General features: G+C 45.3%; 1 protein-coding gene and 1 long non-coding RNA gene across 3 annotated transcripts in view; both read right to left on the bottom strand.

Annotated features, from left to right (window-relative positions):
* Positions 1-24,680, bottom strand: part of CCN4 (cellular communication network factor 4) — a 42,288-nt gene extending 17,608 nt beyond the window's left edge. The window contains exon 1 of the mRNA XM_080377910.1: positions 20,140-24,680. Coding sequence (XP_080234036.1) covers positions 20,140-20,187 — 48 coding nt within the window. The 5' untranslated portion in view covers positions 20,188-24,680. The remainder of the gene's footprint in view (positions 1-20,139) is intronic.
* LOC308059913 lies at positions 870-19,643 on the bottom strand. Of its 2 annotated transcripts, XR_013926506.1 has the most exons (6): positions 8,236-19,643; positions 7,977-8,109; positions 7,603-7,727; positions 4,636-4,827; positions 4,263-4,322; positions 870-1,139 (listed from the first exon to the last, which is right to left on the bottom strand). It is a non-coding gene; the product is annotated as an uncharacterized lncRNA (long non-coding RNA). The 2 variants fall into 2 exon arrangements; XR_013926507.1 differs by lacking the exons at positions 870-1,139; positions 4,263-4,322 and having other exon boundaries at positions 4,514-4,827.
* Positions 24,681-24,910: the final 230 nt, after the last annotated feature.

The following is a 24,910-nucleotide window of genomic DNA, read 5'->3' as shown; positions in this document are numbered from 1 at the left end:
TTTGTAGCTGAAAGTTTTCAGGAAACAGAAGGAAAGAGAAGCTGCTGCTACTGCTAGTTTAATGGCCCCTTTGGAACACACGGCATGCACAGCTTTATCCAAAAAAACATAACTGCCACTTAATATAGTGCTGTGTCATTATATCAAAGCCACCTTAGGACTCTCAGTGAAAGCTGAGAAGTAAGACTGCATTGCTACATCCCTATGGTTAACTAAAAAACATATGAAACCTACAACTTGTCTGAATAAACAGCAGGATTTGCAGGTAATGAGTCCCATCATGAAAGGATATTTTTGAGCCAAGCATGGCATATTGTCACAACTGTAGCTTGCAGTATTTAATGAAATCTGTTAGATAGAGAATGCAGATGGAAGACATATAGGTCAGCAACAACCTTAGGACCAACAAAAGACACCAGACTTTTGCACGCTCTAGGAGGACCTGAAGCTAATTCAGAGTCTGATTGCAGAACATTTGGACCCAGCTTGAAATGATATATCTTTCTCTTTGCCAGGCGAAAACAAGGCCAAAGCCTCTTATAGCATCTGAAGTGAGTTAGCTCTGTGTGTGCAGACATCAGCAGAGCAGCATTTGTACATTTGGAACAAAGGCATCCACATCAATATCTGCCTCAGCCTGGTCATCAGATCTGGGTATAGTCTGGCCTTACTTCTTGGAGGAAAGCAGCTTTCCTTCACAAAATCATGGAACCAAAATGTTCAACCAGAGTCTTACTAGTGCTTACGGCTGTTCCTAGAAAACCAAACCAGCAAATCACTGAAACCAGACCCAGAGTGGGAGAGGGATATCATCAGATTGGATGTTACAGTGGGAATGAATAATGGTAATGCTGTGATTCTAAAGTACCATCAATGCCCATCCATGTGACTCCTGTGTTGTGCTTGCAAGGGCAAGTCTTGTGCCTTGGTCTCCACATGGCCCAGCTTAGCTCTACTGTGCTTCTGGCTCCATCCTCTCTTCTGCTTCCCACTACAGAGACAGCCTGAGGGCGTGGGGACAGCTTCTCTGCTTCAGCAGTGAGGATGTGGAGCAATCAAATGTGACCCTTTCTGTCTTTCTCCTGGAGTGCAACATTTATTCCTCTTCCCAGCCAAGTGCCAAAGCAGAGCTGCAGTACCTAGAGTTCACAAATGATGAGAGGACATTAGAGGATATAATTTGGTCCAGAAGAGGAGAAAGTATTATCAGGAACGTACAAAGAGGAAGAACCTGAAGGATTCACCACTGAATAAAATCTCCCTCGCCCAAGATCAGGTCCCATTCAAACCAGACAGAATAGGAAAAAGAGATTAAGTGAAGGATGAAAGATGCAGAACCTCCCTCACTACCTCCAGAAACCCCAGCATGATAACAACACTCATTTGCTTCCCATATATCTTAACACCCCTATGTTCAACACATATAGCAATATTGCTGTACTGGGAGGCCTTGTGGTACTTTCACATCTGTATTGTGACAGGTTCAGCTGATATCACCCACCATGAGATCCCCTGAGAATAAACAGGTTAACTTCCAAACATCATGGACCAATGCTTATTGCACTTAACTTCCCATACCCAGAAACATCTGTGCAAGGGTTTACTGAATCGCTGGTGTTCGCTGCATGCAGCTAGAAAGCAGTACGTGATGTACCACAGTGGAAAACAAGTTCCTGCGTTTGGTACGAGTAACATGGAGTTCCTGTGCCCTGGTTATGGCTGGGACAGTTCATTTTCTTCTCAGTAGCTGGAGCAGTGCTGTGTTTTGGATTTGGCGTGAGAATAATGTTGATAACACACTGATGGTTTTAGTTTTGCTGAGTCATGTTTATACCAAGTCAAGGACTTTTCAGTTTCTCAGGCTCTGCCAGCGAGAGGGCTGGAGGGGGACAAGAAATTGGGAGGGGACACAGCCAGGACAGCTGACCCGAACTGGCCAAAGGGATGTTCCATAGCATAGAACGTCATGCTGGGTATATACGCTGGGGGAAGAAGAAGGAATGGGGGGATGTTCAGTGTCCTGGCGTTTGTCTTCCCAAGTCCCCGTTACACGTGACTGAGCCCTGCTGCCCTGGGGGTGGCTGAGCACCTGCCTGCCGTGGGAAGCGGGGAATGAATTCCTTGCTTTGCTTTGCTTGTGTGTGCGGGTTTTGCTTTACCTGTTAAACTGTCTTTATCTCAACCCACAAGATTTCTTACTTTTACCTTTCTGATTCTCTCCCTCATCCCACTGTGGAGGGAGTGAGTGAGTTGCTGGTTCGGGTTAAATTACAACATACTGATAACATTATGGGAAATACAGAAAAGTTAGTTTTCTTTTACAAGGCCACAGAAGTGTAAAGGAACCTTAATCTCTGTATATAAAAATCAGACTGTGTTCTAAAAAATCTAGGGATTATTAGGTAAATGGGTTTGATTACACTAATTTGGACAGATATAGGGAAGACTGAAGAGATGGCAAGAGCTGCACCGCTCCACATCAGCAACTGTGCACAGTGTGCAAAGTCTGACAGAAGAAAACTCAAGAGGGTAAAGGAAGTATTCATGGTGCTAAAAACTTTTTGAGCTAGGCACAGTAGTATTTCAATTAAGGAAGGGAAAATGGAGCTGAAGACAATGGGTTGTACTGATGTTCTGAACAAGTGCCAGGCATCTGGAAATCTCTGAAAACAGAACCATAGGGGTGTTAAGATATATGGGAAGCAAATGGGTGTTGTTATCATGCTGAGGGTGCAGAGGCAAAAAGAGACTTACACAGTCAGGACACAAACCACAAAACCTCCCTGCAAGTTAGTCACATGAAATGGTTAAGGCAGGGTGAGGAGTGAACCACAAACTTGAAATAACTGGCGTGCCCGTGTTGTCACAAGGATGAAAAGAGAACTGAACACATCTACTTCCTCCCCCAACAAACTCTACAGGCACCTTGTCACATCAGCAGTGGGACAGAAACAGTGCCATGGCACGCTACTTTCAACAGTAAAGTTTTCTGTCTTCACTATTATGTGAGTCCCTTCTGCCCCTTTCAAAATCCTAGCCAATATTCCCATTACGTTTCTCTGAGTGATATAAACTGATTCACACAATTAGACTCATATTCAAATAACCTACTTCAGGTTCAGGGATCTGAAGGAAAGTATAAAATGATACACAGCACAGAGCAGATGCTGCTTTAAATCACTTCCCCAAGGAATTGAAGCATTGAATTCCCTGGGAACACATCAACTTCCTGATGTCTTTTATTCCTGAATATGGTATCAAGCTTTTAGCCATATCACAGGGTACCAATGTCGCATAAACTGCCTCTTAAAATCACCCCAAAAGATTTAATTAGACCTTTTGTCACTGTGTTTTAGAATGTACTGAAAAGGCTCTCAAAAAGGAAATCTGAGTTCCTTTGCAACAATATCTGATGCCTAAAAAGAGAAGCAAGCAGCAGAATGCTAAGCAAACACTTTGAACATTTTTTCTTAATCTGACTCAAAAAGTGAAAATCCACAGAACAAGAACACACACACAGAAAAAGACTAAAGACTTTTAAATAAACCCAGTAGATTCAGCAGAAATGTAGCTGCAAGCTCTGGATGGGTTCAGATGTGTGGAGCATGGCTGAAAGGGAGCCCGTGCCCTTGCACACCAGGTGGACAGCAAGCCAGAAACATGGTGACCCATAAGCTAAAGGAATGATGAATTGTTGTAAACTCATATTAGAATTCAAAGTGAGATTAGCACAAATGACCTTGTCAAATCTATGGTGAGATCATTTAGCAGGAGTGTGGTGATTAGCTAGAGGCCCCCTTTTCCCAAGCTTTGCTGAGTTTATCTGCCCCAAGTCCCTGGAACAAGACCAGGAATTTACTAGCTCAACATGTGGAGCAAAGACATTACTTGCCAAAACATGTATACAAAGACCCTTCACACAGATGATATTTGAGGTCATGAGGGATAAAGCTATGAGGATGGACAAAACCAGTAAACAAATCTGGATTTTGTTAACTTTTCTAGATGATAGTCAATACCCAGAAGTAGATTGGAGTACAGGTTTTGTAATCAGAAAGGAGGGGATTGTAAAATGAATATACTCAGTGAACTCATCATCAGATGTACCAGATTCAGGACACTCCCGTGATGAGTTATTTTTATGATCTGTTACAAGAGGCAAGCCTGTCCAAATAGTTCATAGTCTACCAAAAGGAGAATGGTAGAATGAAGCATCCTCTTTCTTTGACATCTGGGAAACTGAGATCTACTGATATTCTTACCCAGCTCCTCAGCTCAGTCTCAGTGGTGGTGAGGTGTGCAACGCCCTACAGTGCCAGAGCCTAAGGGAATGAAAAAGGACATCCATCAGAAGTCCCCAAACTGAGTGCCATCTAATATGAAACTAATCCCTTAAAGCTGGCACCAATCTGAGATAAATGAGTTCTTCTTAAGAGACTCTAACCTATCTGGGGACCATGCTAGAAATCAACATCATCACTGCTTTCAGTGAAATGAAAAAATAATAAAGCAATTCCAAAGAGTGACTTTAATAAGGCATGGAAAACCATGAAGTGTTTTTACATTATTATTAATTTGCTGAATGCTGTCATTAACTTCACTTGAGCTACAGGTCCAACCAACCAACAAACCAACCTCCACTTCTTTCTTAAGAAAGGAAAAAAATGCTGCTCTCCAGACAAGTCCATCAGGAGGGCAAAACTTTGGAGTACACAGCCATCTGAGGATCAATTCATCCCGTTAAAGGCAGAAAAAGAACTTTTTCCTTCTCAGTCAATGTAGAAGCTACTCAGTTCTTGCACAACAGAGATGTCTGATCAGCTTTCCCTGAGAAAAGGAAAGAAAGGAGAGAGAAAAAAAAAACAACAACAAAACTCTCACAAGATATACTTTTGTTTATCTGGGAACATTTCCTCTCACTGGAGAGTGAGAGGCGATCCGTTTTGATTGGGACCTGGAGGTACCAATGCAGTAAGACATAGTTACAGGTAAAACTACTAAAAGGAGACAATGTAAGCAACTTGCATTTAATGGCAGTTGCTTAAGAGAATGGATGTTCCTTTCTAATGCAGACCACAAGCCACATGGTTATTGCACAGGGATGCATCTTGTTTGCTTCCCGCAGTCACTGCAGTCAGGCTGCCAGAACAGCATGACTAAAACATAAATGCCTTAAAAGAATATTGTTCCTAATGAAACGCAGATGTTTGCACAGTCAGATTGATACAGAGCTAGTCACCAAATAACAACCACTGACAATCAAACGCATATCCACAATGGCTCCAAAAATGTCACTGAGCAAATCACCAGCTCACCGTCCAGTGTTGTAAAAGACTGCAGATTTGGTTATAAGCAGCTACCACATTGGCAAGGCACTCCCTCAGCAGGTCAGTGGGAAGTTTTGCACTGGTGAGATTATGTACAAAAGACCCCACTCTCTTCCGCTTCCCCATGCAAGAAGCTGCAGTTGCAGCTGTTGGATGCAAAGCCTTGACCTCTCCCTGCTGCCAGCAGACAGGACCACTGCACTGACCACACAAGAGACTCAGTAGCTCATCTAGAGAAAATGCCGAACTTCAGGACTGCTAAAGGTCCAGAAGGTAAACTCCAGTCTGAAGGACTAGGGCGTGACTTTGCAATTTGATCTGAGCTGCTAACCTCCCTATGCCTGCAGAACAGGAGTGGTAACGGTCCTTTTGCTACAAGAGAATAACACTGAAGATTGTGAGCTGCCCAGACCATGGAGGAATGTGCAGCTGCCATCAAGGGAGATGGCAGCCAGAGAATAAGGGCAAGGGAGATCCCAAGAGAATTCCTCTATGAGGATATCAGTATGGATTGGGAGAGGTAGGAAATCCAGAGCTGCTAAAAGGGCTATAAGCCTGTCACTATGCTGGTGATATGCCTGAGAAGAGCAAAGTTCTATCTGTTCACCCATAGAAAAACAAGAATTCATCTTGTTAGCATGTTAATTTTGCTGAGTATGACCTTCAGAGGTGTCTGTAGGACTTCAAACGGGGAACACTGCAGCTGAGCACCCTCAACCCATCTACTTCAGCAAAAAGACAAAGTTTTTCCCTTTTGTTCATATAAGAGGAACGATTATCTGACAGCCAGAGTATTCTTCAGCCTGGGTATACAGAAGCAGAGAGGTTTCACTCAGCATGCAACAGTTCCCCACCAATGGATGTGATACCACCAACGTCGTCAATTAAATAGCCATGCAACACCAGAATGAAAACATGTGATAAAGATTTTGTTCTGGTATGAAGAGCTGAAAAATCCTTGGCATATAATTTATCCCAAGCTGAAGTCCAGTAGATACTTCTCATCTTATTCAATAAAAATTCTGTTTATAGAATTTTGGTACATCGCTTCCGCTTGGGATTTATTAATTGAATTGTAATTACTCTGAATTAAACTTGGAAGGTATAATTACTTTCTCCTCCCAGAACACAACACCAGAAAGTGGAGGTTTCAAAGGAGAGAAGTGTTTTCACCAAAAACAAGAGGAAATACTGGTCTTTGTGAATAAAGTGTTAAACCACAACGGGATGTAAAACATGTGGGGATGTGCACAAAAAAAAAAAAAAAAAAAAAAAAAAAGCTCAAAAAGCTCCTCTGGACTGATACCAGAGGGGAAATCTGCTTTAATGAGAGAAAGTGGTGATGCTGAAGCAACACAACTGCAAGATTTGAAGGGTTAAAATGTTTACTGAGCCAGTTGGAAACACACAGCTGTATCAACAGGAAAGTGGAATCGGGAGTCAGAAGCTCATATTTTTAACTTGTCTTTTTTTCCCCTCAAATTTACCAAGGAGATTAACAGTTGAGATTTAATACAAAAAAAGAAAGACCTCGACTGTGCAAGTTCTGCAGCAACAAAGTACAGAGAGGGAAGAGAGCAGGCTCCAGTGTGCTGGCAGCTGGACAGCACTTATCAGCAATAGCATCCACTTTCCAGGCCACCATGAAGAAATAAAGCCTATTCAAGTTCAAGGAAGTCTCACACGATGCGAATTTACCGGCTTGAGGATGACTGCCAGACCCTATGGCTGAGCTGATCCAGAAGCAGCCAAACCACTGTGGACCAGACATCTCATGACTGTCCATTTCTCAGCATACACCACATTTCCCTGGGTCTCCAGGCCACTTTTCTCCTCTCTCCCTTACTCTCCTTGGCTGAATAACCCTATGAAGTTGTAATTTTGATTTTCTATTTCCCCATTTCTTCAGCCAGGTTCACAGCCTCAGAGGGCTGTCCAAGTCTCATTCGTTTCCATTTGGATTCAGACACCAGCAGAGAAAAATAGAGATATTAGAACACTGATGTGGATCTAGTCTCAGGTTCCTGACCCTAAACAGAGCTCTCATTAACCTTTCCAAGAACACAATTGAATTCAGCATTGTAATTGTAACACACAAGGGCTTTTCTGCCCACCCCCACCACCCAACAGAAACTATCTGTTAATGCACTGTGTAAGCCTGGGACAATGCTCGGTGTCTGAAACCCCTCCAGCTCATCAGAACCACAGAAAAAGGCATGAAATGCATTTAGCTTTATCAGAAGGTGAGCCAAAAGATGAGAATTTTGTTACTCACATGGCACTTGGGGTGTCCTTCTTACTCAGCGTCTTAGAGTGATTTAGATCCATATCCTGGGCTTTTTGTCTCATGGGATTACACGATTCAGGTTAAATGTTGATCTATCATTTCATGCAGTAGAACTTAATAGCATCAGATAATTCATATAGGTAGCAGATTGGCAAAAAAATAAGTGAAAACTTAGGAAATTTACATCACTTAAATAGCATTAAAATGAAATAAGATGACCACAAAATATTATGAGATTTTGCGACAGAAGGAAACACTGGGGCTTTCCACAGGCAGAGGCTGAAAAGCCAGTGCAACTGCTAGGAGACAGCAGGTCCACTGGTAACATTCAGATCACTGGGAATGACTACTAGTCATATTACCTCATATAGGTTTGTTTGACATTAATGAGAAGAGAATAAAAGTAGTTTTGTCCAAAACAGTGCTCCTTCAGCACTGAACAGGGATTCATGAGGAAGTTCCCATCCACGGATGCTCTGAGATCTTCTCTGCACTCTGAATTCAAAGAGAAGTTTCTATTGAATAGTTTGGCCACTTGATAGCATTCTTTAAAGAAAACCTTGTATTTGGATTCAAAATATTCACTTTGATATTCTCTTACAGTCATCAAAGTTTCCTTACCTTGTCATGGACTGTTTCTCTACATCTTGTCTGTGTTGTCTGGATATCCATGGAGCACCACATTTAAAATGTTATGGAGCTGGCATGGGAAGGAACCATCTTTTGGCTGCTAGCTCATGGCTAGGAACATAATTATTTCCCTTTCTGAAAATCAGCAGGGCTTGTCCCAGAGTATTTGGCTTGCAAGGCTTGGATGAAGTTGGTTAAGCCTTCATGCAAGTTCACATGGCCATCACATTGCAAAACAGTTTTGCAGCAGGCCAAAAGCCCATCTCCTGCTCTGGAGCCCCATGTCAAGAGGGGGCCACCTGAGGCTGTGGCTGCACAGACACCTGGGTCACTAGTCTAGGCTTAGCTGCCTTGGCCAGCCCCGCGCTGTAGCCCCAGGAGTGTGTCCTGGATGCTGTCAAGATAAGAACATGGGGTTCTCTCACCAACATTTTGGCTGCCCATAGTGGTAGCTGAGCAGAGCACCAAGGATGAGGAGCCATCAGGATCACAGGGAGAGACAGCCAAGGGGAGCTTGGTGAAAAGATCACCCATGTAAGTCTCCCATGCAAGGCTTGAGAGATGGACTGATCCAAACAACTTTTCTAAGGGGCATTTTCTTTTTTAGCATGCACTGCTACAAGGCAGCAATCAGCAGAGTGATGGCTACAGACAGCATCTTCTCCCATGTGTTATGGAAAAGGAGGAGGAGTGGTGGTGAGCCCCAGAACAGGGGGAACAGGCTGTTCCTGCAGAGCTGGCCCAGAAATAGCAGAAAGAGCAAACCCAGGCAATGGGAAGGAGGGGACTCAGAAGGAGTTAGAGCCAGCTCTCAAGCCAGTCTGGGCTTTGCACTACAAACATTATTCCAGACACATTTGAAGCTCAGATCCTGTTTTAATACACAACAGAAAGCCCCCAAGAGCATCTGTACCTTCCCTCCCACCTCCCACAAAAGCTGACACATTGCAAATGGGGAAGGAGGAAAAAGAGAGAAGCCAGTAGATTTGCCTTTGGCTTTTACAAGACTCCGGGGACAAAGCCATTGCTTTCGAATTAAATACAGTGGAAATTACTAGCAAGGAAATGAGAACACCTCCTGGCACAATTACGTGAAGAAAAAAGAAAAGGAGTGAAGATATTAGCATAGGAAAACTATGCATTGTGCTGGAGAATTAATGGTCCTTCCCCTGAAGCCAGTGGAAACAGAACTGAAATTCAGGGCTTTGGTGAAAAAGATGCCAGAGTATGAACCTAAAGTAACTGGTGCAAGCAGTAAATGCAGAGGCTGATATACTCAGAGGTGTCAGCTCTCCGGATGGGAATGCACACATGGCACTTGCATGAGCAAGCAGAGCATGTTGCATTCTGCTTCTAGGAGGGATTTCTCATGGTGGAAAGCAGCACCTTTCACAAGAATGAAATTATTGAATAACTCTGTTTTAATCTGGGACCCAAGAGATGAAGAGACTGTCCCAAAGGCAGAGAGGATGTCTGTAGTAGAGCCAAAAAAAGAAGTGAGATTTCTTGTTCCTACACTGTAACTATACCATGATACTCCTCCTACACACAGCTAGTAAACTAAGTTGTTTAGTTTTTACTGGATGCAAAAATGAAATCGTTCCACTGAGCTGAATCTCAGATGTTGTCAGTTCAGCAAAGTCAGTTGCTTAGTGTTTTAACTTTGAACCATCGCATGCACTTGATGCCTGCAGAAAGGCAAGACTCTTTCACCTCTCCAACACCTTCCAAACCAACAAATCAGTGGTGATAAGCAGTTTATAACTTGCTGGATCTGTGCAAAGTGATGAAATGAGTCCTTCACCTGTGATTCACTCTTGCCTCCATGCAGCTACGATACCTGCTGGAGACGAGGTCTAAACCGAGGTGACAAAACTCCCATTTCTGATCCAGACACCTGCTGACACTATGAATGATAAAAAATAATAATAATAAAAAAACTCCAACAACCAACCAAAAACCAAACCACAAAAAAACCCCCACCCAAATACCAAGAAGCCTTGCTCAGGCCAGAGTATCACTGCAGCTTTATCATAACCCACTGGCATGGGGAATCTGGCACCTTGGCACTGAAGCGCTTTGGCAGGTCACAAGGAGGAAATTGCTTAGATTTCATGCCCATCGGTGCCCACATACCTCCCAAAACCCACAACATGCAAATGCTGCCACTTCCCCATCCTAAAAGACCCCAAACGGGAAAGCAGCAACATCACAGCCTGTAAACAGTTAACACTACTGCTTTCGTACACAGAGGAGGACACCAGCTCTGTGGTTTGTCTCCAGGAGGATAAAGACGAATTTCTAATTATATGAGTACTGACATTTTTGCTTGTCTCCCCTAACTGGCGCTGGCTGCCTGGGGGCGCAGGGAGCGGAGCCTCGGGCCAGGTTCGGGCACCGGCAGTCCCCAGCTACCGGTGCACATGTGGGGGGCAGCGGTGCCCCCTCCCCAGCAGCCCTGCACAGTACCCTGCTGTTTCCGAGCATCTCCCCCGGCCAAGGCTGCCCCTCAGGCACAAGATGTGTCAGAAAAAAAATAACACTTTTGGGAAGTGTATGGGGAGCAAGTGTTAAGCCAAAATATTCCCAGCCACCCAGCTCCCGCTGTAGAGACAGTTTTTCTAAGAAAGCTTCCCCTGTATGTTACAGGGTGAACAATAAAACCAGGCTCAACACCTTTATGGTCATACAGTCGCATGGGAATGAGACAAATGCAATTCTTTAATTATTCCCCTATAAAATGGTACGATCATCGAGGATGCAGAGGTGTTAAAGGGATTTCAGCTTTGCTGCCATAATATCCATTTACTTCTCTAATAAAATAATCCAGCCTCCCAGATGATACTCCGAAAGCATTTTAATATAGCTAGGGGAAGGGGGGCGACAGTCAAAGATACGGCACACATGTCTCCTCTAGTCCAAACAGACTGCCTATATGATACATATGGAAAAAGTGACACAAACCATAAAAATACTTGGGTGTGGGGGTGTGGGGTGGTATATGCATATGTGTATTATATATATGTATATGTACATCACACAGAATTGGGCATATAATCTAAAAGAAGCAGAAGCATCTTATCTGAGCCTGAAACCAGGCACATAATGCGTCGCTCCACCACAAACTCAGGAACCCACACACAGGCAGCTTTTGGTGGGCAAAGAATTCACCAGCCTGCATGTGCGTGATCACACCACCTCTTTGGGGAACCCTAGTGCACTGAAGAAGCTTAGTACAGGTTTTGATGCAAAATCTGGAAAAATAAGTCAAGTGACCTCCAGAAATCCACTGTCTCACAGATGTCAACTTGCAGTCTCTCTGACCCCTCTGCCAGGCTCATGGAGAGCTACACCTCATAGAAATGTTCAATTAAATGTAATTTTAAAAACGTACACTTGGCACTCTAGTAAAACAGTGAAAATTAATACTGAATGATCTCCATGAATGAACTGTTAAATAGCAGGGATGTCATTATATATTTAATTACAGTAACTGCAATAGCTAGGGTCAAATGTGAAAGAAAAACTCACAGAAAGAAGCCAATGGAATTTGCCCTCATTCTCTTACAGCAATGTATATCAGCCCACATACAGATGCTGTGGGTATGACCTAGTCCTCTCAGACCAAGATCCAGCAGGAAGTATTGCCAGCAGTGCTGATAAATAAATCACCTGCTGAATGGCCAAACTAGTTAATGGAACCTGGATATTTTCCTAGTTAATTTTCCATCCTTATTTTCTCATAAAAATGTAACCAAAGAGTTTTATAATGTAATCCACTTGCAGATTCTCAGCACTGGCTGCAGGTTTTGTGGTTTGGTCCCTCCTTGCTAAACAGCTAAAATGACCCAGCTGTTACTCTAAAACCAGGGAACTAGTAGCCTGCGGGCAGTCAAGTACATATGCCAGCCGTTCAGAGGAGCACTTAATTCCTCCCATATGGATTTCGATGCCTCTGCCTTCTTATCAGACCAGATACAGAAAGTTCTTTGTCAGAGCAGGTATAAGCTGGTGATCATCATGCGAGCTATAGCCTGCTTGGTCATCGTACACATCCAGGAATGTATTGGTGGACTTCAAAAACCAGAAAGGAGGGCTCACAAGTCCAAAAAACACAGATGCAGTGTGACCTCTTGCATCACAAGTGTGAGAATGCCACGGACATCATGTAAGAGGTATGGCAGTGACAATGAGATACGTGTTCAGAGCAGAGTCAGGAGATGCTTTGAGATAGTGTAGAACTTCCTGGGGAAATTGCCAGTCTTTTTGCAGGGGCCTGGTACATTACTTGTCAGCCCAGGGCAAGAAGGCTGGCCCCTTCATGGAGTAAAAATAGTTCACCAGAGTCACTGCTTCAGGTGATTCGTGCTGTCCCCAAAAGGCATCAAACCGAGTTTCAGCAAAGTCATGCTCCCTTCTTTCCACTAATCTTCCTTTCACAGGCCAAGCACATCTATATGGAGATGAGGAAGCTTCAGCAAGAGAAAGAGAATATCCCCCACTCATCTTACTGTTGTTTTGTTACTCAAAAAGCTTCAGTAAGGAAAGACCAAAAAGGAAGGCAGGATGGTAGTTTGGAAAGCTGACAGAGCATGGAAAGGAATCAAAACTTCTAAACCACTGAGAAATTAAAGTTTGAGTTGCATTCATGAATGCTAGAAAGGGGAAAGTGCAACCGTTCCCGTACAGCTAAAAATTTGCTACCTTCTAATAAAAAAAAATAAAAATAAAATAATAAAAAAAAAGACAATCCTCGAGTCATCAAGAGCAATTTTGGTCAAAGTTGTGAAGTCTGTGGGGATTGCACTATTTCTGGTGGCACGTGGCAAGTTTTGTGTCAGATATGGTACAGAATGACAAAGTTGCTTACTACTACTGACGTTACTGTGTTCTTTCCATTATATACAGATACAATTTTTCTATATTTCTAAATCTAATGTAGCTACTAATTCAGTCAAGCTAGACAGTTGCATGCTAGAGATGTAATAATCATAGAATACCAGGTTGAAATGGACTTCAAGGATCATCTGGTCCAACCTTTTTTTGCAAAATAAAACCAATGCTTCATATCCACCTGGAAGCCTTTCAGTGGAGGTGATTTCAGTATGTTAGGAAGAGAAAGGACAGGTTTACCTCAAGCTGGGTAGAAGAAGTTTGTTTCAACTCTAACAAAAAGGTATAAAAGCAGCCAAAGCACTACAGGTTTTGTGATTTCTGTTCATCTGTCAATGAAATGCTAGACCAAGTGATCTTGCTATGCTGCCCCACTACCAAGCATGAGACATTTTTTCTTCTAACTCCATCCGAATCTGCAAGGCAATCTCTTAGGAGAAGGTCCTTCTGCAGGGCTGGAGTTGCTCCATGACAGCAAAGACATCACTGTGCATATGTGCGGCAACATCAGGATCTAGGTGACTCACAACCCTCCGTAGATGATGCATAAGCCCAAGATTATTTCTGCAAATACCTCTCAGGTTTCCCTGTGTGCTCATTGCACACCATTCTGGAGTTCATGAAACTTGGCCTTCCAGCTTGCTCATCTCTCATTTGTTAAGTAGAATGACAGATCCAGACTAGTAAAACAGAAGAACAATGTGGGAGCTATTGGGAAAAAGAAGAGGAACACAGAGATGACCACACAGTCCAGGAATGCATTAGTAACCCAAGTATTAGAAATCCATTTTTCAAATTGTGCTGCAAAGCTTAGCTTAAGTGTTATCTTCTTCCACAGCTGTTTCAACCTAAAGGATGTCCTTTCCTTCCCCATCCACAAGAAGAATTACTTGTAGAGCAGAACCAGCTGTTGGCACCCACAGAGATAAAAATGCCTTTTCTCCCTTCTACCTTCCCACAGCTAGCCCAGATGCAAAGAGTACAAGTCAAAGCCCAGAAGCAGGCTATTAGAAAGCACAAGGGATTAAGAGGACTCCATTAGCTTCATCCAGGATGCCAGAACAAGCAGCAGCAAAGAGGGAAACACACAAGGTTTCAGTATGGAGGCAATAAATAGCAGAGGCACCAGTGGAGGTCCCATCCAGACCTGGGAGACCACCAGGGTGCAGGAGAACCAGTCATCCTCACCCACACCCAGGAAACCAAAGCAGCACTAAGTAGCTGCTAAAGAGTCAGAGTCCCTTGGCCCAGGAACACATCTGTAAATATAAAGCCCTGTGACGCCCCTGCCAGCCTGCAGGAATGGGATGCTGAAGGGAACTCATCTCAGGATGCAGCAAATCCTGGGTGGGACAAAACTTGAAAGAGGGAGTGATGGGGAAATTGGGTGCTATAAACCCAGTCCAAGAAACTAGGTCCGAATTCTTGGTGGACCTCAGAACACAGAAAGAAAACAAATGGGTAGGCTTTGTTTGGGCCCATCATTGCCCAGTGACAGCTGTCACTCAAAGTTTCTATTTAATAGAAACAAAAAATTCTGGTTTTAACATAAGGACCCCAAGAATGAGGATGATTGAGCTGTATTATAAGAAACCAAAGGGGCAATCAGTGGGAACACCTTAATCTAGGGTGCCTGCCTGCACCTCCTGCTGACAAATCTGGAAGACTTAGGAAACCTTCCCCTGCTTTCTGGTCCACAACATGGGACACCGTCAGGCTTGATACTCAAATGTATCTTCAGCTGAGGCTGTGGGCATTCAGCTTTTGCCAGGCTGCAGCTGCCAGTGTTCACATACATGATACTATTTCTTTTTTTTTTTTTTTTTTTTTAAACAGCCTTATTTTCACTTGTGCATGAAAGCCAGATCTGTCCAGACAGGAATGCTCAAGGCCCCTCTGGGACACTGAGGCCATCCAAAAAGAGCAGTTTTCAGTAAGCTGAGTACTGGAAAGATGCTAAAGCAACTCTTTACATCCTGACATGGGTGCCTATAGCTTCTGAAGAAAGAAGTCAAATGTCCCATATGGCTATGGAGGACTTCAAACGTTTTTGGCTGGTGCCTTTTCATAGCAGCTGGGGAGGGCAGGAGAAGCTAAACATGCACAAGTCTTTCAAAAGACAGACACCCAGTATAATTATGTAAATCTCATGCTTTTGCTAAAACCCACAGCTATCATTTTTAATTAATACCTTTCCCTGGAGAAGCCCCAATAGCAAAGTACTCTCAGCGCAGACAGGACTGTGTGAAATGGGGACATGACCTGCCCGAGGGGACACAAATAGGCAGTGGCACACTGCAAGGGTGGTGAGGAAGCCAGTTCCTGCCCCCAGCTTTCTCTTGGTTAACGCTAGCAAGAGACTGTTGCACACTGGCTACTGATGGCTACCAAAGCAAATTCAAATACTGACAGAAGTTAGGAAGAAAATGCATGAAAACCTGCTGCTCTTAGCAAAGCTATGTGTGAGTTTGTGTGTTTAGGAGGCGCCTTCATCAGAAACAGTCTTTGGTCAGCACCTCTGATAAATGTGAAGCACATTCAGTGCTACCTTTAGGATGTTGCCTTGGCAATGATTTCCTTCTGCAAGTGGATTTGTGAGGGGGACTGCCAAATAAAAGATCAGTTTTGGGAAAGCCCCACATATGATGCAGCCAGACCCACAGGGATTAAGTCTACCAGCTTTGAGCCACCAGATACTCACTTGCATAGCTGAATCTTAGCTGCTGTAACCAGAATAATTTTAATCAACATCTACAATTTATGGACGTGTAGGATAGGAGACCTTCTAAAGAGAAGTTTATCAAGCCTGTCTCTGGTAATCAGATACTGTCAAGCAACAGGGAATGGTAGAAGGTCAAAGGGACAAGACACATCAACTTTGAACCTACGCTGCCTAAGATTATCTGTGCATCACTATCCATGTTGCAAGCCTGTAGCCTTCCGTTAAGAAGCACTCAATAGCTAAACCTCAGCTCACCTCTCCTGGAGAGCCACAGGATTTTGCAGGCGAGAATAAAGGTGTCTGGAACCTTTAGCTTTAGACTACATATGAGCTTCTAGCAGAGCAAATAGATAAATTAATAAATCATTATGTAGCTTTTTTTTTTTTTTTTTTTTTTTTTTTTTTTTTTTTTTTTTGGAGGGAGGGGGAGGGTCGCGTTTGGTCAGAATGTGGTTTTGCCTGGAAGTCCAAAGAAATGTAATCATTTTTTCCTGCCACCAAATCCAAACATCTTACAAATTCTTGGCCTCACATCCATAGCAATAATTTTAGAAAAAGGAGAAGGAAAAACCACGCATTATGGTTCTCAAACCACTTTCCACACAGGCAGAGGCAGCCCTGAACTTGGGTCATTATCAGTGACTATCTAGTGAAATCAGTGTTCACAAAGGAGATGGTGCCTTTATAAAACCATCTTTGAACATCTCTCTCCTCCCTCCCACCCACTAAAGCCAAAAGTCTGGTGTTGTGTGCCATGACTGCCATCACATCAAATAGAAGTGTCAATAGTTGCCTACTAGTTATGTGATGAAGTGCAACACTGTTCTTTGCTATTTGACTTGCTGCTTACTAGCACCATTAAAGGAAAAGCCTGCAGGTTTGCATTCACTCCTTTTCTATTTATTTTAATTTAGATTTCTAGATCTACACACTGCCCATTCCTCCACTTCAAATGTTTTATATACTTCCAGTGCTATTCTTCTTCCTATATAATCTCCTTTACTAATTTTCTACAAAGTGCAGAATTTCTTTTCTAATCATCATCCTTGTTTGGGACATTTCGTCCCATCTAAACAAGGGGTCTCATATCTGCTGAGTCATCAGGACTAAAGGCTGAAGATCCTGGCTCCAGTTCCTCAATGTACCACACTGAAAGGGGTCAACACATCCAGCCTTAAAGTCCTTGCTGCAAAAATGACTCAGCCACTGAGGAATCTCAACCTACTTGATGGGACTTGGGCTCTCATGGTCTCTGCCCTTATCTCTATGAAAGGAAAACAAATATTTAAGAAATGTTGGAAAGCTTATGCCTGAAAGTCCAGCTATGCTCAGCTATTTTTCTCTTCCCAAGCCCATCACCCGTGAAGTTATGCCCTAATAAAAAACTTGTTGATAAAACTGTTTAAGAACTCAGTAACTGCCTGTAGCTTAATACAGTACTGGGGGGTGAGGGACACTCCCGCAGAACCCGACAGCTGTCTTCTGAAATGCCCTTTGAGGCCTGCCTGACCTTCCCATATTAACTCTGCCTTTTTCCCTCAAACAAGTAGGTATATTCCAGTCATATTCCAGATAATCAACCATCCTTTTTCCCAGTGGAGCATCTTTTTCTGTCCATATTTCTTCATCTATGTGAAGAGTGACAAGTCACCAGGGAGACCATGGGGCTGTGTACAGCGACCTGCCTGCTGCTGCCACTCCATGGATGCCTGTGCAGTGTTGAAAAGATCTTTATTACTGTTATGATGATGCCACAAAGATGCAACACAATAGACAATGAGGTGGGATAGTGTCAGAGCTTTACCAGCACTCATTTGTTGTGACCATTGCAACTTAGCTAAAATATGTCTCATGAGCAGGGTGGCCAATACCAGCTAAATATTCACTATATCCCACAACGATGGCAATATCCCTTTGCTCCTTCAGACACTGTCTCCTTAAGCAGACTAAGCCTGCTCCTTTCCTAAAAGTCCTTTAAGTATTATGTAGACTAATCCTGCCTGCCAGTTGCACTCCGCAGCCCCTCTCATCTATCCATGCTGTACACTCTTTTCATCCCTGTTTCTCCATTTCCCCATTATGTATGCCTTCATCAGCTTACTAACCCCCCCATCACATCCCAGTTCAGGTTTGAAAAGACCCACAGAAAGCCAGTTCATTAGTGGGAAGAAATCACCCCAGCTCAATGATTTCTAAGTGCAACCTTCTAAGGTCCAGCTCCATGGGGGTGATGACAATGCCCCTGGGACCCTCCAGAAAGACATGGCTTCACCTGCTCGGTTCATTGGACAGCTTGAACTGAAACAGCTGAGACCCAGGACTCTTTGTAGGCTATTTTTGATACTGTTTCAAACTCTTTTTAGATACTCTTTTGACCATATATGCTGCCAGCAATATTTGGATTGCGCTCACCCCCACAGCAGGCACATGTGTCTGCATGCACTCACCCATAGTTACATGCTACAGCAGCTTTTTTTACAAGCATCTTTGATATCAAAGAAACCCAGGACAACCACTAAGATTTATAAGGCTCACACAGATCTTCCCTAGTAACACTGTGAGGGGGTGGGGGGTGGCGGGTGGCTCCCTCTGTGTGACTTTTTACTTGCTCAGCAAAGATCAACTGAGGTAAGAACCAACCTACCTCAGAGAGCCCAAGCGCTGCATTTTGTTTGTTGTTAGTTTTGCGTTGTATTTTTTTCTAGAAGAGCCCCCGTTATCAGTCCATCTCAACATTCACGCAGGACTTATCACTTCTCCATCTGCTTTCACACAGGTGCGGCTGGTGTACCACACCACGTGTGCTACCTTCTTGCTTTAAAGCCCCGCTTTATCTCGCAATACACAAGCCAGCCTGATGCCGGCAGCCCTGCAAAGCAAAATATCCCCGGTGCAAGGCAGTTACGTTACCCGCCCCGGAGCAGAAGCGGGGCACAACCGCGGCTTCGCCTGTGTCTGGCTCCGGGAATGCCCCGGCCTCGAGCCGGGTAGCCCAGGCGGGTCCCGAGGAGCCACCCTCTCTCCCGGGGTCCCCAGGGTTGCCCGAGCCCCGAGTCCAGCGTAGCCTCCGGGGATGGGGATGGGGAACGGCGCGGTCCCCAGGCGGCGCGCGGCCGCCGCCCCCGGGGTGGTGGGGCAGGGGGGGAGGGGGCCGGGACAGGCACTGCCCGCTCCCCCCGCCCGCCCGCCGCCACCGCCACCTTCCCGAGCAGCGCAGCTCGCAGCCGCCAGCCGCCCCGGGGATTTCAGACAAGCCACAAGCACGCACCGAGAAAAGCAAAGCAAAACACCTTCTGAGATGAGCGGCTTCCCCATACAGGTTTTTTCCAGAGAGGGGGGAAGGAAAGCAGCTACTGCTTGCGTGGACTGGGCAGCTACAAGAGGTCGGAGAGGGGGAAACAAACCCCCCTCCTCCGGCCGCCCCGCGCAGCTGCACACCTGCGGGGAGCGGCCGGCCCGGCCCCGGCCTCTGCTATGGCACGGCACGGCTCCTGCTTTGGCACGGCACGGCATGGCCCCTGCTGTGGCACGGCACGGCCCCTGCTGTGGCACGGCACGGCTCCTGCTGTGCCACGGCACGGCACGGCCCTGACCCCGCACCGGTCCCGGTCCCGGTCCCGGTCCCGTGCTGCTTCAGCCCCAGCCCCTCTGGGCACCGCCGCCCGTCGGGGACCTGCCCTTTCCCCTCCAGCCCGCTCCTCCACCAGCCTCACCCTGGCTGCTTCAAACAGGAATGGAATGGGTGATCTTCTCCCTCTCGTGCTCCACAATACAAATAATAGCAATAAAATAATAATAATAATGTTGTTATTATTATTAATAATAATAATAAAGGAAAACCAAACGCCAAACCACACTACAGTTTTCTGTGCAGATCCACCTGGATGGTGAGCAGAGATGGACTCAACTCCGAGACACTTCTGCACTCTTCCCCTTTCCTTTCCCCTTTCCTTTCCTTTCCCCTTTCCCTTCCCCTTTCCTTTCCCCTTTCCCTTCCCCTTTCCTTTCCCCTTTCCTTTCCCCTTTCCCTTCCCCTTTCCTTTCCCCTTTCCTTTCCCCTTTCCCTTCCCCTTTCCTTTCCCCTTTCCTTTCCTTTCTCCCACAGCTCACCTTTCCCCCCCGGCTCTCTCCTCGCCCACCTCCCCGGCCTTGCCGCCGCCCGCCCTCCCGCACGCACCGCACCGCACCGCACCGCACCGCACCCGCTCTCCCAGCCCACCCTGCATTAAACCCAGGCGTGCTTACAGCAGACGAGCCTCTCCTGCAGTTTCCAAACTCACCTGCAAAATGCTGCTCGTTGCTAGAATCCAGGGCAAAAGCCACCTCATCCCTGGAAGCCGGGATTAAATACATTGATTGAACCCAGATTTAGAGCCGTTTTGAACAAAAACACCACTTTGGGGAATGCAGAGCAATCCTGAACTGGCAACCTAGCCTAGGCACTCTGCCTTTTTCTCTTGGCTCTTTGGGGATTTTATTAAAGACAGATCTGACGTCAGGGTGAAGGACAAGCCCTGCATTTTTCCTCTGGAGAAACTTTTTCTGCCTCCACTTCTTCATTTTTGTGTGTGGTGTTGTCCCACCTCCTGCATTTCAGTGCATCGGGCTCTTAAAGGGAACGTTACCGCGCCGTGCTCCAACGTGCTGTGCCTTGGCTCGGCCCCGCAGCACCCAAAGCTCACCCCTCCCGCTGCTCCTGGCATCCAGACCCTTGCCACTCCGCGAGTGCAGCAAGAAACATTGCATCGAGCTTTACTGATTACGACGAATGATCCGACATGTATACAAATAGGCAGAGGTGCTAGATTTATTTAATCTTTAAAAAGGAGTGGCTTTATTTGAAGCATGGAAGGATGATGGTCCTGCAAGCGCACCCCATGGGAGGCAGTCTCCTGATTCCCTCGGAACCCCTCTCTTTAGAGAACAACCCACACAGGAAAAGAAAGGAAGGGCACACTATCCCCTGCCAGGCTGGACATCCCTTCCATCATTTCGGTGGAGTGTATCAGAGTATGCATCAGCTCCTTATTTCTGTCGTGTGCCAGCAGTGGGCATAAATATTGCCCAGGTACATGGGAGTGCAAACTCCATTCTGAACAGAGCTAAACTCTCTGATGACCTGTATCACTGCTAATGTATAGCCTGATATTAGCTGGGTCATCTCCTTATGATTTTAGCTGGGTCATCTCCTTTTACCCGGGCACAGGCACAGTATTTCCCTTCACCCTTCTCAATCTGAATTTGAAAGGATTTACAGTCTCTTTCATCCTTAAAGTGAAATAGAATAGTATAAGGAAAATATATTAAACAGCTTCACAGGTTTTAAACCCAAAGGAGTTGAGGTGTGGGCTAAAAAACTCATCAAGGCAAATTTAATAGTAGGCAAACGTTCCTGCTTGATGTAGCAGGCTAGGCAGCTACAGGTGGTGAACACTGTGACGGCCAAACTGGAACTGAGATGGTGCCTTAACCTCTGCTCAGCCTCGGCTATCTCCTGTAACTCAGGTGTGCCTGGTCGCATTGGAGTGAGCTGCTCCCAGCTCCCCCCAAGCAGCTCCCCAACATAGGAAGGACATGGACCTCTTGGAGCAAGTCCAGAGGAGGACCACGAAGGTGATCAGAGGGCTGGAGCCCCTCTCCTGTGAAGACAGGCTGAGAGAGCTGGGGTTGTTCAGCCTGGAGAAGAGAAGGCTCCGGGGAGACCTTAGAGCAGCTCCCAGTGCCTAAAGGGCGTCTACAAGAAAGCTGGAGAGGGGCTGTATACAAGGGCATGTGGTGATAGGACAAGGGGGAAAGGCTTTAAACTGAAAAAAGGCAGATTTAGATTAGATATTAGGAAGAAATTCTTCACTGTAACAGTGGTGAGGCACTGTCCCAGGCTGCCCAGATAAGCTGTGGATCCCCCATGCCTGGAAGTGTTCAAGGCCAGGCTGGACGGGGCTTGGAGCAACCTGGGCTGGTGGAAGGTGTCCCTGCCCATGGCAGGGGGTTGGAATGAGATGATCTTTAAGGTCCCTTCCAACCCAAACCATTCTATGTTTCTGTCCCAGCCCTCCAGGGTAGCTGGTGCTCTGATGGGGTTTGGTCCTTGGACCTGGCACATCTGATGGTGGGGTGGGGTGGGGTGAGAGCAGAGCTGTACTCCAGCAAAATGTATTCTCACAGTGGCTTTCATCCCTTACGTGCTGTGTGACGTGACACAAACATTTTAATGATTTTGCACCAGCTGGATCAGGGAACAGTAAAAGGACCAGATTTTTTGTGTGACAGTCTGGACACCCAGCTGCCTTGGGAAACAATTCAGCCAGAGCTTGGCTGCAAACTGGAGGAAGTGCCACCTTCTGCCTTCTTCCTCCAGCACCTTCATTCCTACCACAGCCCTATCCCAGGACATACCACCTTGAAGACCAGGTTGGGGACTGTATTTTCTGTCAGGTTCTTCCAGGGCTGTTTCTGTTCTCCTCCTTCTATATCCTTCCCTTGCTTCCTCATTCCAACTATCTCTATTTCAATATTTCTCTCTCACCCCTCTCTGTCACCAGCACGCATCCTTCCTTGTATACCAGCAATATTCAGGGACGCTCTCTGCTGAGGAATCTAGAAAGAAGCCTACAATCTTCATGCCACCTGGGTGGTGGTCATCTGCACGTGGCTGCCACTCAGTGCCTGACTTCAGGGTCCAAATCCCTGGATACTTTGTGAAATGAAAGGAATATTTTGAGAGTGCAATTCCTCTGACCTAGGTGAAATGGCGTCTTAAAAAAAGAGGTGAAACCCGATGAATTAGACTAAGGTAATAGGCTCTGATGTAAAGTAGGTGGCTAATACCTCATACAAGTCATGCTTGGTGGCTTGGAGCTGAAGGGGCCATGCTAGCAAGCCTAGCAAAAGTAGCTTTGCAAAGGAATGAGGAACAAGATTTCAAAGTTCCTGGGTTACAAGATTCCAAAATTAAGGGAAAGAACGCTTTATAAATGACACCAGAAATGGCAGTGTGTTGGTTTTGTTTTTTTTCCCAAAAAACCTTTGGTTTTCTCACTTTCTTTTGACTATTTCCACTGCATATTTCATTCTCCTCAGTGAATTCCTTAGCAGATGCTGTGTTCAAACGTGTCAGCAAGGACAGAGACTATGAGATGTGGACGTCTGGCTGCATGCAGCTCCACAGTTCGTGTCATGGGATTTTGTCATATGGTGGTTATAAACCAGACAGTGTCTTAGCTTGGGTGAGACAGGGATCCAGGAGCCGGCCTGCAGCTCCAGGGCAGGGGTGCTGAGAGCAGAAGCAGCCTTTCTGACAGCAATTTCTGTGTGGAGATGACACATCAGAGCACTTACAGGTGTGACTGGGTGTAAGGTTATTTCATTCAGTCTCTAATGGCAGAGACGTTTAGGGTCTTGTTTAATTCAGTGATGGCAGCAGCTCTCACCTTGGCTTCTGCTTCTGGGGGCTTTCAGTTCCCTCTAAGGATGACAATGCTAAAAGAGGTTGTTGTGACCCTGTGTCAACCTGCCTTAATCCTGGGGAGTCTTGTACTGACCCCGATAAACAGAAGCTCTAAAGACACTTCTCTGTCTAGTTCAAAGACTTTAATTTAAAATCTCCAAATGATGGAAAATCCACTTCGTGTTTTGGTGAGTTCAGTTACATTCAGTATTATAAGTTTGTGCTGTATTTTCAGTCTGAGTTTGCTGGTTTCATCTTTCTGCCAATGTCTACTTGGCTGATGATAATTCAATACCTTCTTCCAACACATAAACATGCAATGGCTCAGTAAATCACTGCTGACTCTTCTCTTCAATAAAACAAGGAAGCCACATTGCTTTTAAGTCTCAGTGTCTAATTGGTTTTCTGAACCTTGAAGCAATTTTATAGTTTTATGGCATTTGTCTCTTTACCTTTCACCTTCCATGGACATTATGTCTGAGAATGCAACTATCCATCACTCTGCAGTCACACCATCCACAGTGAACTGGAAACAGGTAGCACACCCCAGTGCAAACTAGCTCTGATTCTGTTAGCCTAACACTTTAATATCACTCCTTCCTCAAGATGTCCCTTAGGCCTCTTCGCCACATAAACAGGTTTCTCAATTTGACTCCATTTTACAGTCTTTTTAGACTAAATAAACTGGGAAATTGATTTATTTTATGCTGTTTGATGTGCCTGACACTTTTACTGGGGGATGTAGCTGGCCAAAGAACACAGGGACTGCTAAGAACAGAGAGTTCAGGGAAGATGGATGCTGCTCTTGCTTGCAAATGTGTGGCAGAAATAGCTCATTGCCTGTAGTGGATTTACCCTGTAATAAGTGAGATCAGAGTCTGCCTACGAGTCCAAGGGAAAAAAGAGCACCTTGGAATTTCCTGACTCATAAAAGGTAAAGGCTGAGTCATTAATCTGGCTTTTAAACAAGTCAAACAAGTAGTTGTGTCAGTTTTCTATCAGGGTGCCCTTTTTTCTGCCTTTCTGCATGCTGGGGAGATGGAGAAGACACCCCTTCCATGCAGGATTTGCCTGTTGCATAGCGGGGACCCCTCTGGGCCTGCAATCGACAGGATGGCTAGGACCTCACCCGCTTCAGGAGGCACATACTGGAATGGGAAGGGAGGTGGGGGAGTCAAACTGCATCACCTATTATAGTTGTTGTAACTACTTAGGTGATGGGAGGGAGAATTACATCAGCCTGTCCCTTTGAAATATCTAAGAAGCTTTAGAAACAAGTCTACGAAACATCTGGTTTAGCTGACTCTTAATAACATCAGGCATCTGAGCACTCAGCCAGCCCCACTTCAACACAGGTGAACATCTCATTTCCACCAAGTTACTGGTCTTTGCAGATGTGCAGATGTGCAAGAAGCTGCAATACAGCAGGAGGACTCACTCCTTTTCTGTCTAACCAGTCTTTCCAAAGAAGATGATGGACAGGAATCACAACATGGATAGAGAGCCAAAAGCTCCTTTGCTCCTATTCAGCCTTTTATCTCTGGTACCATGATGCAGAAGGTACCAGTGAGGAGCTAATGCGGTAAACCCACCGCTGGATTCCC

This window comes from Falco punctatus (assembly GCF_963210335.1).
Source record: "Falco punctatus genome assembly, chromosome: 3".
Lineage (NCBI taxonomy): Eukaryota > Metazoa > Chordata > Aves > Falconiformes > Falconidae > Falco > Falco punctatus.
This window is presented reverse-complemented; position numbering and strand designations above follow the sequence as displayed.